Source organism: Phragmites australis, chromosome 2, assembly GCF_958298935.1.
Source record: "Phragmites australis chromosome 2, lpPhrAust1.1, whole genome shotgun sequence".
NCBI lineage: Eukaryota > Viridiplantae > Streptophyta > Magnoliopsida > Poales > Poaceae > Phragmites > Phragmites australis.
This window is the reverse complement of record NC_084922.1, coordinates 13,519,196-13,532,779: the sequence shown is the minus strand read 5'-3', so window position 1 is coordinate 13,532,779 and position 13,584 is coordinate 13,519,196. Positions and strand designations below refer to the sequence as shown.

At 41.7% G+C, this 13,584-nt stretch overlaps 1 protein-coding gene across 10 annotated transcripts; it reads right to left on the bottom strand.

Moving 5' to 3' along the window:
- Positions 1-297: 297 nt before the first annotated feature.
- On the bottom strand, positions 298-10,709 carry LOC133900276 (uncharacterized). Of its 10 annotated transcripts, none has more exons than XR_009906519.1 (12): positions 10,353-10,709; positions 8,296-8,413; positions 7,860-7,956; positions 6,498-6,604; positions 5,885-6,007; positions 5,579-5,732; positions 4,176-4,236; positions 3,706-4,070; positions 1,649-3,197; positions 1,062-1,545; positions 895-955; positions 298-574 (listed from the first exon to the last, which is right to left on the bottom strand). XR_009906519.1 is itself a non-coding variant. In XM_062341383.1 (10 exons), the coding sequence occupies exons 1-10, from the start codon at positions 10,469-10,471 to the stop codon at positions 1,299-1,301; spliced, it is 2,940 nt and encodes a 979-aa protein (XP_062197367.1). In that variant the 5' UTR covers positions 10,472-10,709; the 3' UTR covers positions 655-1,298. The 10 variants fall into 10 exon arrangements, 4 of the variants coding, with proteins under 4 accessions (XP_062197367.1, XP_062197380.1, XP_062197378.1 ...); XR_009906520.1 differs by lacking the exon at positions 298-574 and adding an exon at positions 655-819; XR_009906516.1 differs by having other exon boundaries at positions 895-1,545.
- Positions 10,710-13,584: the final 2,875 nt, after the last annotated feature.

Sequence of the window (13,584 nt, the reverse complement as noted above, 5' to 3'; positions counted from 1 at the left end):
ATTTTGGATGGTACTTAATAATGTCATCCACTGGCTAACTTGATTTTCTCAAAAAGAAAAAAGACATTTTTCACCAATTTTCAAAGAGTAGCACAAGAGCGTCCAAAGAATAGGAGCGAGGTGGAGTTGGCGAACCGCTCTCACTCCAGCTGCTGCCATTCTTTGTGGTTCTTCTTTTGGAACTTGGTTGGATATATGCTTTTGTAATGCCTCTAACATATGTGCGGAAGTGTATATGCATGCTTCTTTGCTGCGAAAATGTACCCGACTTGGTTATCGTTTTGGTGAAATTAGAAGGAAGCCGAGCTAACAGTTCTTCATGTAAATGTAAAAAAATTGACAAGCTGGTCCCAATAAAACCCGGGACCCACACGTATTACAAAGCAAAGCTGTGCTATTATACACCAAACAGCTATACTATATGACAATCTGTTTTTCACACAACAAAAAATCTACAGCTGTTTCCTATCCTCTAGACGAGCTTCAAATCCTTGCAGATAATCTTAAAGTAGGAGTACTCACTACGAAATTTCAAACAAAATTGAAACGTACAGTAATATATTGGCCAAGAATCCTGCAAATAATGAGAGCATTACGTTACACCCAAAAGGCCAAGGCTAAATCACATGATCGATCAAAGAACAGTTCTAAAAGGGCACGAAAAGAAAAAAAGTATAATGATATAGAAAGAACAGTTCTAAAGGGGCATGAAAAGAAAAAAAGTATAACAATCCTGATTTGTCTCAAACCAGTTCAATCTAGTACGTGAATTTTCAGTTTGATTCTCTTTTCATAATTGGAAGCCTTCTCCATTAGGTACTGAAATAAAGGAATCTAAATCACACAAAAAGAACACTGTTTTACGGAGAAAACACTGTCACTACTGGCACTCACATGAAACAATCTCAGGCGTCTATTTGAGCATGGTAACTTGAGCTGATCCACAATGGGCAACCTCCAAAATCAACATTCAGGTATTCAGTATTCTCAGCAAGTTGCTGTCCAAACCTTGGCACAACTTGAGAAACAAATAAAGCGCCAGCTTGAAGACGTGTACTTACATATGATGGAGTAGGTGGCTTCAAAAAATGCATCTCCCCAGTTGATGAGCTCCATCCAGTCAATTCGTATGAAAGCACTTGGTGATAGCGCAAAAAGCAGCAGCCTGCTACTTTGGTTTTCCTAAGAATCAGACTGATAATATGTGCCTTTGAGGAGCCGCCTTGCAACGAATGAATTTTCATCCACCAACTTGAAGATATTGGAATCATAATGGCTATAATGGAGTTATGGACACATCATACAAATGCCGATGAAGCTGCTGATGCCTCAGCTATAAGCCAAAGAGGTTGGCGTGCTTGAAGGCAAGCAGCAATATCAAAGGGATGTAATTCGGCTCCATCAAATATAAGATTAACTCCTGGCAAGACTACGTCCTTGCTGTCTGTCTCTTCTGGATCTGGTTTTACATCATGTACGGATGAGTTTTCCTCGGAGATAGGTTTGGTGGCGGCCTCATTGTGCTCAGGAGCAAGTGCATATGACCTTTAGAAATTCAGAACATAAGCATAAGTCACCAATGAGTAGTAATCAAATCAAACTTATTGCATGAAAGCTACTCCAAAGAATGTAATATATTCAGAAATACCTGACAATGCTCCCATCAAAGCTCACAACTTCTGTGTGGCATCTCTGCCGTCCAGCAAATTTCAGCCTCTCATGTTCACTTGGGGCTCCTCCGCTGGTTGGAGTTGAAGGGTCATTACTGAGATTCCATCTGCTACTAATACTGTTGATTAAGCTGCGCGGTGTGTCCCTTGAGCTTCCACGCTTATTAAACAACTTTGCTATTGGACCTGTTGCTTGATATTCACTACAAAGTTCTCTCAGTTGCCTTCTTATATTTTGCATCACATCACAATGTTCAGTTAGATCATCTTTCTGAAGCATATGGGATGCAACCACCCTTTCACAAATCCTCTCACACAACTTCGGATTGAATAACGGAATCCCAAACTCCAAGCTCAAAGGCACCCACTGATAATTTAAATTTTCTGGGTCAAATTTTTCCGGTTCATCAATCCTTTGAAGTCTTAGTAAACGAAGGTAACCAAGTGTTGTCAGCTCAAATTTACTGGATAGATTTTTCAATACAGAGGTCAAATTTAAGACCTGTTCCTTTGGCAGATTAGTGTGAGCTACCGCAGATGCAATTGACTGATCATCATTCTTTAGGGGTAAAGGAATATCGACAGTGACAAGGTTTCCAGATGCGTTTAAATCATTTATACTAAGTGGTTGCACCAGCACAGCAGATTGTTTAAGCATCGAGTTCAAGCAGTGTAACAGTAGGTTGCCCTTGACTAAGCTCCCTTCAAACTTCCCTCCTAGTCCACCCACCACAGAGCAATCCCAAGACCATATCAGTGCTTTTTCACAACCAGCTAATGGTTCAGGCAGCAGTCTAAAACGCAGTCCTTTCATGAAAATAGCAGATACCGGTCCACAATGCCCTGCTGTATACAATAGTAGCTTCATCCAAGGTGTCATGGAGGAATAAGAAGGTGGGCCAAAATGAATTGGGCCTGAAGGGCCTGGAAGAACTGACGAAGAAGGAAGAGGAACCATTGAAACAATAATGTCATAGTCCCGGAGTAACAGACGTTCCAGTGTTGCCAGGGCAAGTGAGGCTAAGCTCTCACATCGAAGAATATCAACTTTGTACTTCCTTTTGTTCTTTGACACTCGAGTGTCAGTTGAAACATCTAGTTGCGTGATTGAACCATTCTCTGAGTCGTTTTTCACCATGTTTTCCCCACTTTCAGATAAAGCCATTGCTGGTGACAATATATTCCCATCACTATTATCTAAATCACCTGTACACTGGTTATGATGGGGTAATTCATCACGGTTATCATCATGAACAACCTCGATATTTACTTTGGCCAAATGGCCAGTAGCACTGTCAATGTCATGCAAAGCTTCACCAGCATAATCAGTCACTTCGTTCATAGAAACTCCACCAGATTGTAAACACTCCAAGAAGCATCGCAGACTGAATGCATGATTTGCAAACTCCTCTAGAACACCCTCAAATTTCTTTCCCTCTAAACTAGCCAGATCACTACATAGTTCTGCAATGCAAGAATCACCCAGCTTTCCAGCCTCATAAAGTGTGACAGCATGAGATTTTAAACCTGCAAAAGGCTCGTGAAGTAACTACAATATACATAAAAGTATTTGACTATGTAGTAACTATTAACCGGTACTTCGAAACTGCCATTTGTACCACTGCTATGCAAGAGAAGAGATTGCTAGATTTCTATGTTACACAAATTTACTCTGTCAGTTTTTAAATAATGTCACTGTTGACTTCACTATACAAACTTTGAGTAACAATAACTTGCAACATATTAAATTACATATAATGAAAATGGTGTTGTTAGATCTGTCATCAAAAGTACTTAAAGTACTGTACATTTATAATAATTTACATATTTCTTAACAATTGGTAGTCAAAGTTTGAATTGTAAGATCAACAGTAACAGTTATTTGAAAATGGGGGTAGCATAATATAAAAAAAATAAGTATCTTCAGCCGTACAATAGAATACAATTACCAACAGAATGATCTTAAAGAAATTTCAGCTAATAATCCTAATAGGCTAATACTATGCATTAGAATAAAGAGTTAAAAATATTTAACCTGGGGACAATGAACCCATCATCAAGTATGAAGTAACATTGGCATCAACAACAAAGCCCACATGAGCAGCTCCAGATATTTTCCTGGGTCCATCAGAATCCATGCTAACCAATTGTTGACCAGACTTTTCTGAGTTGATACTTGTATTTGAACCTTCTTCATCATCACTAAGAATATTACCGGGAAACGCATGTGCACCTTCATCATTAAGAACAGAGTCTGCATCCAATAGTTTTACAGCCCAGCCCAATCGACAAGCAAATGATGCAGCTGCCTGCAGCTGATAAAGGTCAGCCTGTAGAGTTGCAGCCAATTCAGCGACAGTAGCATTAGCACTTGATACAACAAATACAGCATACAGTAGCCTGCAATCAAGAAAATCGAGTCATTGCTTTCATGGCTATGGAAATTTACAGGTGAAATAAATATCAAATAGAAGGTCATTGCACAGAAGAGCTGCAAGCACTTACTCTTCAATTGGGTCTTCATACGATTGATCCTTGTTAGAAACAAAATTTTCAAGCCTGGAAACTGAACAAATAGTAACGATGTAAACTCTTTCAAAGTCTATATTAGTAAACTTAATATATGTTTCGTTAGCTGAAATGTGCATACCACATAGCAGTCTAAAATAACAAACCCAGATGCGCAATTTGAATCTTGCGATGGAAAATAAAAGATCATGTTATTTTTTCAGCAAAAAATTTACTTGCCACCATTAGATGTGATATTGATCTATCAAACATGATTTTGCAATCACATATAGAAGGTTCATATGTTATAAATTTTTATACATCTTTTGTGTTGTCTTTTTGTATAAACCTAGGTTATATAGTAGACACACAATCTGAAGAATGTTTATCTACTGGTGATGTGTTGTAACCGTGATGAATGCTGAAGACATGCCAGAATGGTAAGACTACACAGTAGGGTCTTTATGCAACCCACACATTTTTATTCTGCCATCAAAAAAAAATTAAAAGATTTAATTTAGACTATAATGTCATGAATTAAGGAATGGCTGTCTAACATTCCTTGGCGCTCACAAAACATAATGTTACATTCACAACAACAATGTCAGCATGAAATAAGGAGGAAGCATGAACACAGAATATAGATGTAAAACAACATGAGCAACAATGCTAATCAATTAGCTTAATTCTGATCGTATCCTCCAAGATATCTGTTGGGGGAATGGTACCGCGAGGACCCCCGTTCGTTGAATTCGGCACAATGGTCAAATCCCAAAAACCGAAACAACAAAGCTAACGTCAAGGTAGGGATAATTCTCTCTATGCTCTGCAGGAGCTAGACTCGAGAAGACGTAGTGAAACCCAAGGAACGAAGCTCGGAGACAAAACCCAAAGGCCGAAGGGACGCAACGAAGCCCGGAGGCGAAGCCCGAAGGCCGAAGGGGGGCAACGAAGCCCGAAGAACGAAGAGTGTAGCGAAGCCCTGAGACTGAAGGAAGGCGGCGCGAGGACCTTCAGTGACAGAGCGAAGGCTCACCTGAAAAGGAACCCGCAAGTTAGCTGAAACCCGATGAGGAAATGGCTCAAGGGAGATCACCAGTAGCCCCAACGGAGGGTCCAGTGAGGGTCCACCAGGACACATGTCGGGATTTGGTTGCTTCGGGTAATCTAGGTAGACAATGATCGTAATACCACTGGGATATTCTAGGATATTCCCTAGTGTTAGAAGGAATATTTCTGTGGATAAAGGGTAGAAATGTAATGACGACGGGAGTGGTTGAGGTGTGCCTATAAATACCCCCATTCACCTAAGGTAATAAGAAGGGAACAGTTATTACACCGACAGTTACGACACTACTCACTGTGTTGCGATCACAATCACAACAATATCTCATGAATACCTTTAAAACGGTCGTCTGGGTAAACAGGCACATCGAAGTACACAAGCCCTCTTTTATAAAGGCCATCTATAACCTTTGGATCAAAAAGAACATATGAATTGGCTTCCTCTTTGCATATTTTGTCTATTGTTGTTGTCTCTTCTTCTGAAAGTTTCTACAATAAAACAATAACATCTTATCAAAAATACTTCATAAAGAAATAATAGCTTTATATAGGAGGGAAAATATAAGGTCAGGCATTGTATCTTTCACATTAAGAGTAGGTAGTATGGTACTATTTATCAAAAGTACATTAATGTAACTGACCTTAAACTCTTCCAATGTAAAGTTAACAAGACAAACCCCCCACCAAGGCTCAACTGAGAAGTCAACAGGTTGTGTAGGCAGCATTTCTTTTGCGATCGATTTGTTCAGCTTCCACATTAATTTCTGAAAAAAATCAACAGAGAAATATTATCTGCTAGCATGATCAATACTGCTGAAAGATAATATCGAATAGAACATGAAAAATCACAAGAAAGAAGAGGTTTACTAAGAAGTAAGAACAAATATAACATGCTAGTGCATTCATTATTCATCACTTTTCACATGAATTAGACTTGGCCCAAGCAAGTGCACAGCATGGTCTAGTGTTCTACATAGACCTAATCTATTACAACACAATTGTGCATTAAGAGCATACCTGAATGAGTTGTTTATATGGTTTAGGGTTCTGTCTTACCTTTATTAGGATCCATTAGATTGAAGGCTAGATGCTTTTCTTGTTTGTGAAAATTTCAGCTGTTTTTTCTTATTTTCTGATATCTGTAAACCATGCTGCATCGGTTTTTACTTTTTAGTATGAAATAAATGTATGTTTCACAAGATTGCATGAACATATGACAAAGTGTCAAAACCATGAGATCATACGCGGTACTACCTTTGATCTGCATTTGTTCATAATATCAATAAACTCATTTCTCCCAACACCAGTAAGCCTTAATGCATCAGCAGCAGTGAAGTTTGGAATACTATCATATGGTTGTTCTGCAACATAATGAAACATGTTAGAAATATAAACAAGGACGCCATCAATGAAAGTAACTGAAAGTTTCCCTCAGTTATGATATCCACCACTGTTTCAGGGCGGTTACTACTTACTATTACCATAAATGATCAGCGAAAACAAGTATTCAGAAGTTTACCGTACAAACATGAAGACTACATCGAGATCACATAAATCAATCCAAGAATGTACAGCAAAAGCAATCAAACTATGGTAATAGTTAAACATTGGGGTATTTTACGACCTAGTAGGATAAATTAATTTTCAGAGCTTAAGTGGATAAGCATGTAAGTTGTAATCGCCAGGAAGATTATAAAAATCATTCCTCGAGATATTAAGAATGTCCAGCAGTAAGATCTTTTATTGTATATTTGGCAAATAAAAAAAGGAAGTACTTCTCAGATTCTTTTCCAGGATGCTACCAACAGCATTCCATTAGAAAAAGTGTAGGTTACACAATTATTCGAAACAGAACTTTCAAGGAACAGGATACAACAAAAAAGGAGACATGCAGCTTGCATGATATGTCAGAGTACAAACACTCAAACAGCCATTTTCATGAAACCTGCATGTTGCGCGAACCGAGCAGTAGCTAGGTTGGTAGAGCCAACAGTTGAGAGGCCGCCCACCTGGGCTCGAACACAGGTGCTCGCAAGTCGTGTGAATACCTCCCTAAAGGGTTTGGTACTCCCCTCTTAAGACAAAACCAGGGGACATCTTCTCCCCGTGGTCGAGTTTTTTTTTTATGAAACCTTCATGTTCTACACCAGGACCTGCGTAAAATTTAGCAGGAGACAGATAGGGCAATACTTTTGTTTTTTTAACCATTACTAAATTAGCGAACCTGACAACTCAAAGACTGATACTTGGCCATATTTAACGCCAAGCCGCCCAAGCGCACGTGAACCCATAATAATAAAGCAATAGGTGGAAAGATAAAAAATAGTGGAATGATGCTTCAGGCTTGCAGTTGCCTATCAGTAGGTTCCCTTGTTCTACAACTAATAAAAACAGAAACAATGACGAACATTTTGACCAATTTGGGCTAGTCCTTTAGGCTAGACATTGCCCAAAAAATGCAACCAGAATAAATTTAAACAGCAAGATACCACCATGGATTAGTCCTATTCTATTTTTAAATGTGACATTATGCCAGATGACAAATAACTAAGATATTAAGAGTGACCTCTAAGATTATAGGATGCTTAAGAAACACAAACTCGCAAAAGGGATTACCGTTCTTCATAGTTTCAAAAAGGATGTCGCAGTAATATCTGAATGGCGAGATCCTCAATACTCGGCATATATAGTCTGCAAGGTGGTATGGGTATAACTGCAAACCAATGTGTATGGTGTTAAAATCTTCGAAGCTTTCAGGTAAACAATTCAAACAGATGAGAAAAGTGTTATTTAACCAACCAATAAAAGACCCATACAAAATTGTAGAAGTAATATCTTAAACCTCAATGAAAAAAAAAGTTTATAGAAACGGTAACTGGGCAGATACAGTATGCAAAACAAAGTATCTCAAAAATCACAAGAATGGGTTTATCAATGCCATGAGATGTTTATCAACTGACAAGCGGAAATGACCCCCAACAAGGTACAACCAAGCTATTGCATAATTGTTAGCCTAAACGATTATCTGTAAAGGGGAAATTGAGGAACATACTGCAAGATTCCTCCGGAGATAGCGCATCATTTCTTCATAGTATTCCCCTTCTCTGATTACTCTACGGGCAAAGCAGGTATTCCATTGCAACCGTTTTCGGAAACAATAATCCACAATCCTGCCATCAAAATTTGTAGAAACTAGAGATTATGCCTGATAATTTTCACACTATATCAACGATGGGAACTAGGGCGCACAATTCAGGCACTTTAAATACTTGAGAAAGGTTACTCATGAAGGCCTTTCACAAAGTAGCTTGACTAACCTGGCTCTCCGGTGTGGCATTAACTAACTTTTGGCAAACGAAAAAAGGGGCACTAACTATGGGGGAGGTTTACAGATGGATATGCATATTTCTAGGATAAAGATATGAGAAGTGATTTATAATAGAAAGACAAGCAAAGGAACCACAATGTACACATGACTACATTAACTTGAAAGGGCTTTTGCAGGCACACCAAAAGTAACACTTTCAATAAACTTATAGTGAGTTCAAGCGGATAGATTAAATGAAGTTAAAACAATTTCCATCTGGGACATTTCCTACCAGCACATTTAATCGGAAACCTTTAGAGCCTTAATCACTTCAATATGTACATTTTTTTCTACTATCAGCATTTCCCTTTCAAGTTTTCTCTATGATTAGACAGCAAATACAAATATGTGTAGATGTTTGTTTCGTTGGGCTTTACTGCCGCTCAACTGGTCCATGCATAAATGAGACAGGATCGTGAATCCTTTTCTACTACATGAAAGGCTGCTTTGAAGGGATGTAGATTACACTAGTTGCCATAGGTTCAGGCAACAAACAGATTTTCTATTCATCGAATGCTCAAGGTCCTGACACTTTCAACATCTCCCAGGTTCTCCCTAATTAAGGCAATTAATAAGTATTACATTTATCAGTCATCAGTATTCCAAATAAGGTTCAAACATACATACTACTTTAAAGGGAGAGAGTAGGGCATTCAAATCCTATAGTTCTATGTCCACAGTCACCATCAAACTAGACCATTTAATACTAGAACTATTCGGGAAAATGACATGAGCCATGTTAGATAATAAGGATATTCTTACAGCACAATCGATGCTCTCTTTATGAAAGAAGCATAAATATCAGTCGACACTGCAAGAGAGAACACAGAAGACAGAACCTTGTTGATTCAAACACAGAACAACGCAAACCTAAGAGGGGGAAAGCTTAATAGCTTTTATTTGAAGCATTAAGCCCATAAGAAAATGTATGGTGTTCAAGGAAAAAGGTTTAGGTAAACTGGAAAGAGACAAGCATTTCCAGTGCCAGTAGCAAATCCTGGCTTCTTTCAGCAATCATTTCACGTTGAAGTATGGCACAGGTATGAATAGCTTTGACTTCATGCTAAAATCATATGCATGCTCCTCGCCAAAAAAAAATGCATGCATTTATACTTGGTTACTTTGTTATCATGAGGGGAACATATAATTAGTGCTAACTCCCCTGAATTCTAGGAAAATTTTAATATAAACAGAACTGACATCAGACCGATCATTGTTATGAAATGTCGTGCTGCCAATATTTCGAGCAATAAAAAAACTAAAAACATTTACTAGTAGCCATCAGGGCAGCAAACACTGTAAGTAACCAAGCAGTAAGAACAAAGGTTGAAAACCAACCAAATTGTGCTGTTCTTCTTCGAGAACGGAATATCATGCCAGTTTCAGGAATCAGAATTCTCCAATTTCACTCGAAATCAGTTCAACTGATCAAGAGCAACTGTTCAATTTCACTTCTCTCAACGTGTACTCAATAGAAAAGGCACAACGTAAAGATATGTAACTACACAAGTCAATGATTCACGTAGCAGCTGTGCCAGATTAACCCTGCAACTGTCCCGATCGAAATTGAGGCCAGCATATGGGCTCCGACGCCTCCCGCGTCAATGCAGCTAGTGAAGACGAGATCTACTTAAGCGCAAGGTAGTTGTGCAAACTCAAGTCTCCAAACCGCCACTAGTTGCAGCACCACAGCAAATCCAAGAGGATACGAGCGCGGGGGGGGGGGGGGGGGCGGCTAGTACCTGCGGTGCCACTCTTCCTTGGTCTGGAGTGTGGACTGGAGGCGCTTGGGGAGCGACTCCCAGGGACACTCCTCCCGGATCGCCTTCACCACCATCTGCTCCTCGACCGTCGCCGACATCTTCACCCTCCGCGGCGGGACCGGTGGTTGGGTGGGCGGATCTGGCTGCTGCAGCGGGATCAGATCGCGATCTCGCGGGGAGGTGTGGCCGGAGGAGGCCGGGAGCGCGCGGTGTCGCTACTGGGAGCCTCGACGCCGGCAGCGCTGTGGTCCGGAGAGAAATGGGAGCGCGGCGAGAGGGGTGGAAAGGGGAGGGGGACGGACTGGCTCTTCCCGTGTCCGCGTCCGAGTCCGGTAAAGGCGCAGCCAAACCTTTGAAACTGGTGGGTGGGTCCCCGTTTTTAGGTGACTTCCGCAGGTCGTCGACTGGAGAAGTGCACCACTAGCCAGCCAGCAGGGCTATTTTTGTTAATTTTTTAACCTTTTTTTTTTCGATTCTCGTTACGAAGGGATTCTCAAAATTATTTTTTTAGGACGAAATTCTCTCTTATTTCTCTTTGCGATTCCTCTTGAAGAGAAACTGTTAGAGATAAGAGAAAATAAAAAGAAACGAAACGAGAAAATATGATTGGAGATGATCCTACCCATACTACTATTGCTAAGACCCATTTGAAATGTGAAATTATTACAGGTTCCTTTGAAAATTGACTTATATCCTATAAAGTTCCTATATTCCGAATAAGTTATGAAAAAACTGGTTGTATACTGTCCATCCTTTCTTTTGTTTTCCTATACTTGTGTAAATTAGATCCGGAGTTTCAAAGCTTGGACTAACGGTGTATGGTTTTGTAAAATCCAATGCTTTAAATCAAAATTTCCTTCTTAATGCAAAAAATGTGTTGTTCTCTTTCCCACCCATGCCCTTTTTTTAAACTGAATTGTCCTTCTTAATGCAAAAAATAATAATGTTCTCTTGTCCACCCTTGTCCTATTAGATGACATGGCTACCTATTTGCTTCTTGACAATAAATATTGTGTTAAGTAAGCTCTCTGGGTCTTGTACGAGCAATGTTCAGCATTTGTTGGGAATAAAGGGCAGCAAGCGTGCACAATTAATCGATCATCTTGTGATAAAACTTCAAGGACAATTTCAACCAACAGTTGTATCGAAATAACCTACACAACATGCACAATCGACACAATAATTTACATGGAAAGCCTCCGCTTAATGAGAGGAGTAAAAACCACAAAGGAAACAGTCCACTCCCCACCTCTTCCACTATTAAATGATATTGGGTACAAGGAGTCTTCTCTGTACCTCTAGAGGTATACCACAACAGTGAGCATCGGCAACACCAACAAGGTAACCATAACCTTGATGCAACAGCAATAGCAACAATACTAAAGTGAGATACAGCAAGAGGTAGAACTTTCAGTCAGAACAAAAGGAAATTGCACTGTGTCCCCTTCGAAGTTAGCTCAAATCGAGCAAACCACAGATCTAGCATAACTGTAGATCAACAAGTCCCCCACAAACTTACAAAAAATTAGCCAAATCAGACACCTTTTGACTCCTCAAATTGAGCTTATATCAAAACTGCGAACAATTGGATCTGTTGCTAAAAGAGCTATCAAACTCCCACTACTCCACTGATCAAATCCTCAAACCAACCGTACAGATCAGAGAGCCTTGAGTGTAGAACAAGCTCAACAAGTTTGGTGCTGATCCAACATCGTTTGTACCTCCGAGCACAAGCTTGATGAAGGTTGCACAGGGCACACCAATCTAGCTAACAAGCTTCTCCTTCTCTTCTCTTCTCTTTCCTCTCGTCTATTCTTTTGTTGTTCTATGGGTTACTGTCGGAGGATTAACTCATATCGCAGGGATCTCGAAATACCCCTTTTTAGAGATTCGGCTGGGGGATGATCCTGAATAAGTTCGTCGGAGAAATAAATGAAAGTGGAAGTAAATGCAACGGTTGGTGGTGGGGGATTGATCGACCTAGTGCAAAGGGAAGTAAAGGCACCGGAGTTTAGACAGGTTCGGGCCGCACGGGGGCGTAATACCCTACTCTTGTATGGATGCAATAACTTATCCTAAGGGGGACCCCTCAAGGATGTATCTGGTTACAAGAATATAGTGTCTAACTAAGAGTTTGAGGCTCCTTATTCTTCGGCCGGAGCTCTGCTCAGGCTTGCTTGCAATGTCTTCGTCTGTTGGCTTGGTTCGTTGTGTGGTTCGTCTTCTTCGTCTAGGTGTCTCGATTGACGGCTCGGGCTTTTGTTTTTCTCAATTGCCCTCTCTCTCCCCTCTTCTCTCTGCATGTCGATCCTTTTATGCACTCGCCGGCCGCGACATACCCGAACGGGAAGGAAGGGGCACAAGTTCCAAGACGCCACGACTGAGAAAGGCATCATCATTTTCTCTGGGCGAAGTGACTGGGGCGGTGGAAAAACGCGGCGCGCGTCTAGTCACTCGTCACTGTAGGCGCCCTGGCGACGGGCGCCGTTGAGAGGGCCCACCGAGCAGCCACAGAGGCACCCCGCGTGCCCGCCCTGTCTTGTTCCTCTGCTGCGTCAGGGCGGCAGGCAGAACGCCTCGATCCTGGCGATGTTATCCCGAGACATACCGGATGATACGAGACGGGACCCGTGCAATTAATGGCCCCACGGCTCTCTGCCAAAGCATGGCAGGGACTGACACTGCGGCGGGAGCAGTTGGGGATGTCAGGTCGCGCACGCCCATTAAATGCGACCTCAGACCTCTGACTGGCTGACACCTCATCGGCGGGCCCCTCGGGGGCCCTTCTGTGTCGTCGGGGCACCAAGTGCTCGGGGGTACTGTTCACCTCCCCGATCACCCTCTCCCGAGAACGCCTACCCTTGCCCTCGGGGTACCGGGCGCTCGGGGGCACTGTTTACCTCCCCGAGCACTCTCTCCCGAGCACTCTCGCACGAACCTTCGGGGAACCGAGTGCTCGGGGACTGCCACGTGCAACCTCGAGCATTCTCTCCCGAGCACTTTTGCACTGACCCTCGGGGAACTGGGCGCTCGGGGGCTGCCGCACGCAGCCCCCCCCCCCCGAGCGCTCTCTCCCGGGACTTAGCTCTTCTGATCGTCGGGGGACTAGGGTGCCCGGGGGTGACCGGGTACCTCTCCGAGCACTTTCTTCCCGGTACTTGGACTCTGCGGGTCATCGGGGAACTGGAGTGCTCGGGGACCAGAAGCTGTG

Bases quoted from the DNA above. Each gene is read 5' to 3' on its own strand.
- LOC133900276 (XM_062341383.1), bottom strand. From the start codon at position 10,471: ATGTCGGCGACGGTCGAGGAGCAGATGGTGGTGAAGGCGATCCGGGAG. The intron at 4,071-4,175 runs GTAAGTGCTTGC...TCTTGATTGCAG, and splicing joins TATGAAGACCCAATTGAAGA to GCTACTGTATGCTGTATTTG. The intron at 1,546-1,648 runs GTATTTCTGAAT...GAATTTCTAAAG, and splicing joins TTTGATGGGAGCATTGTCAG to GTCATATGCACTTGCTCCTG.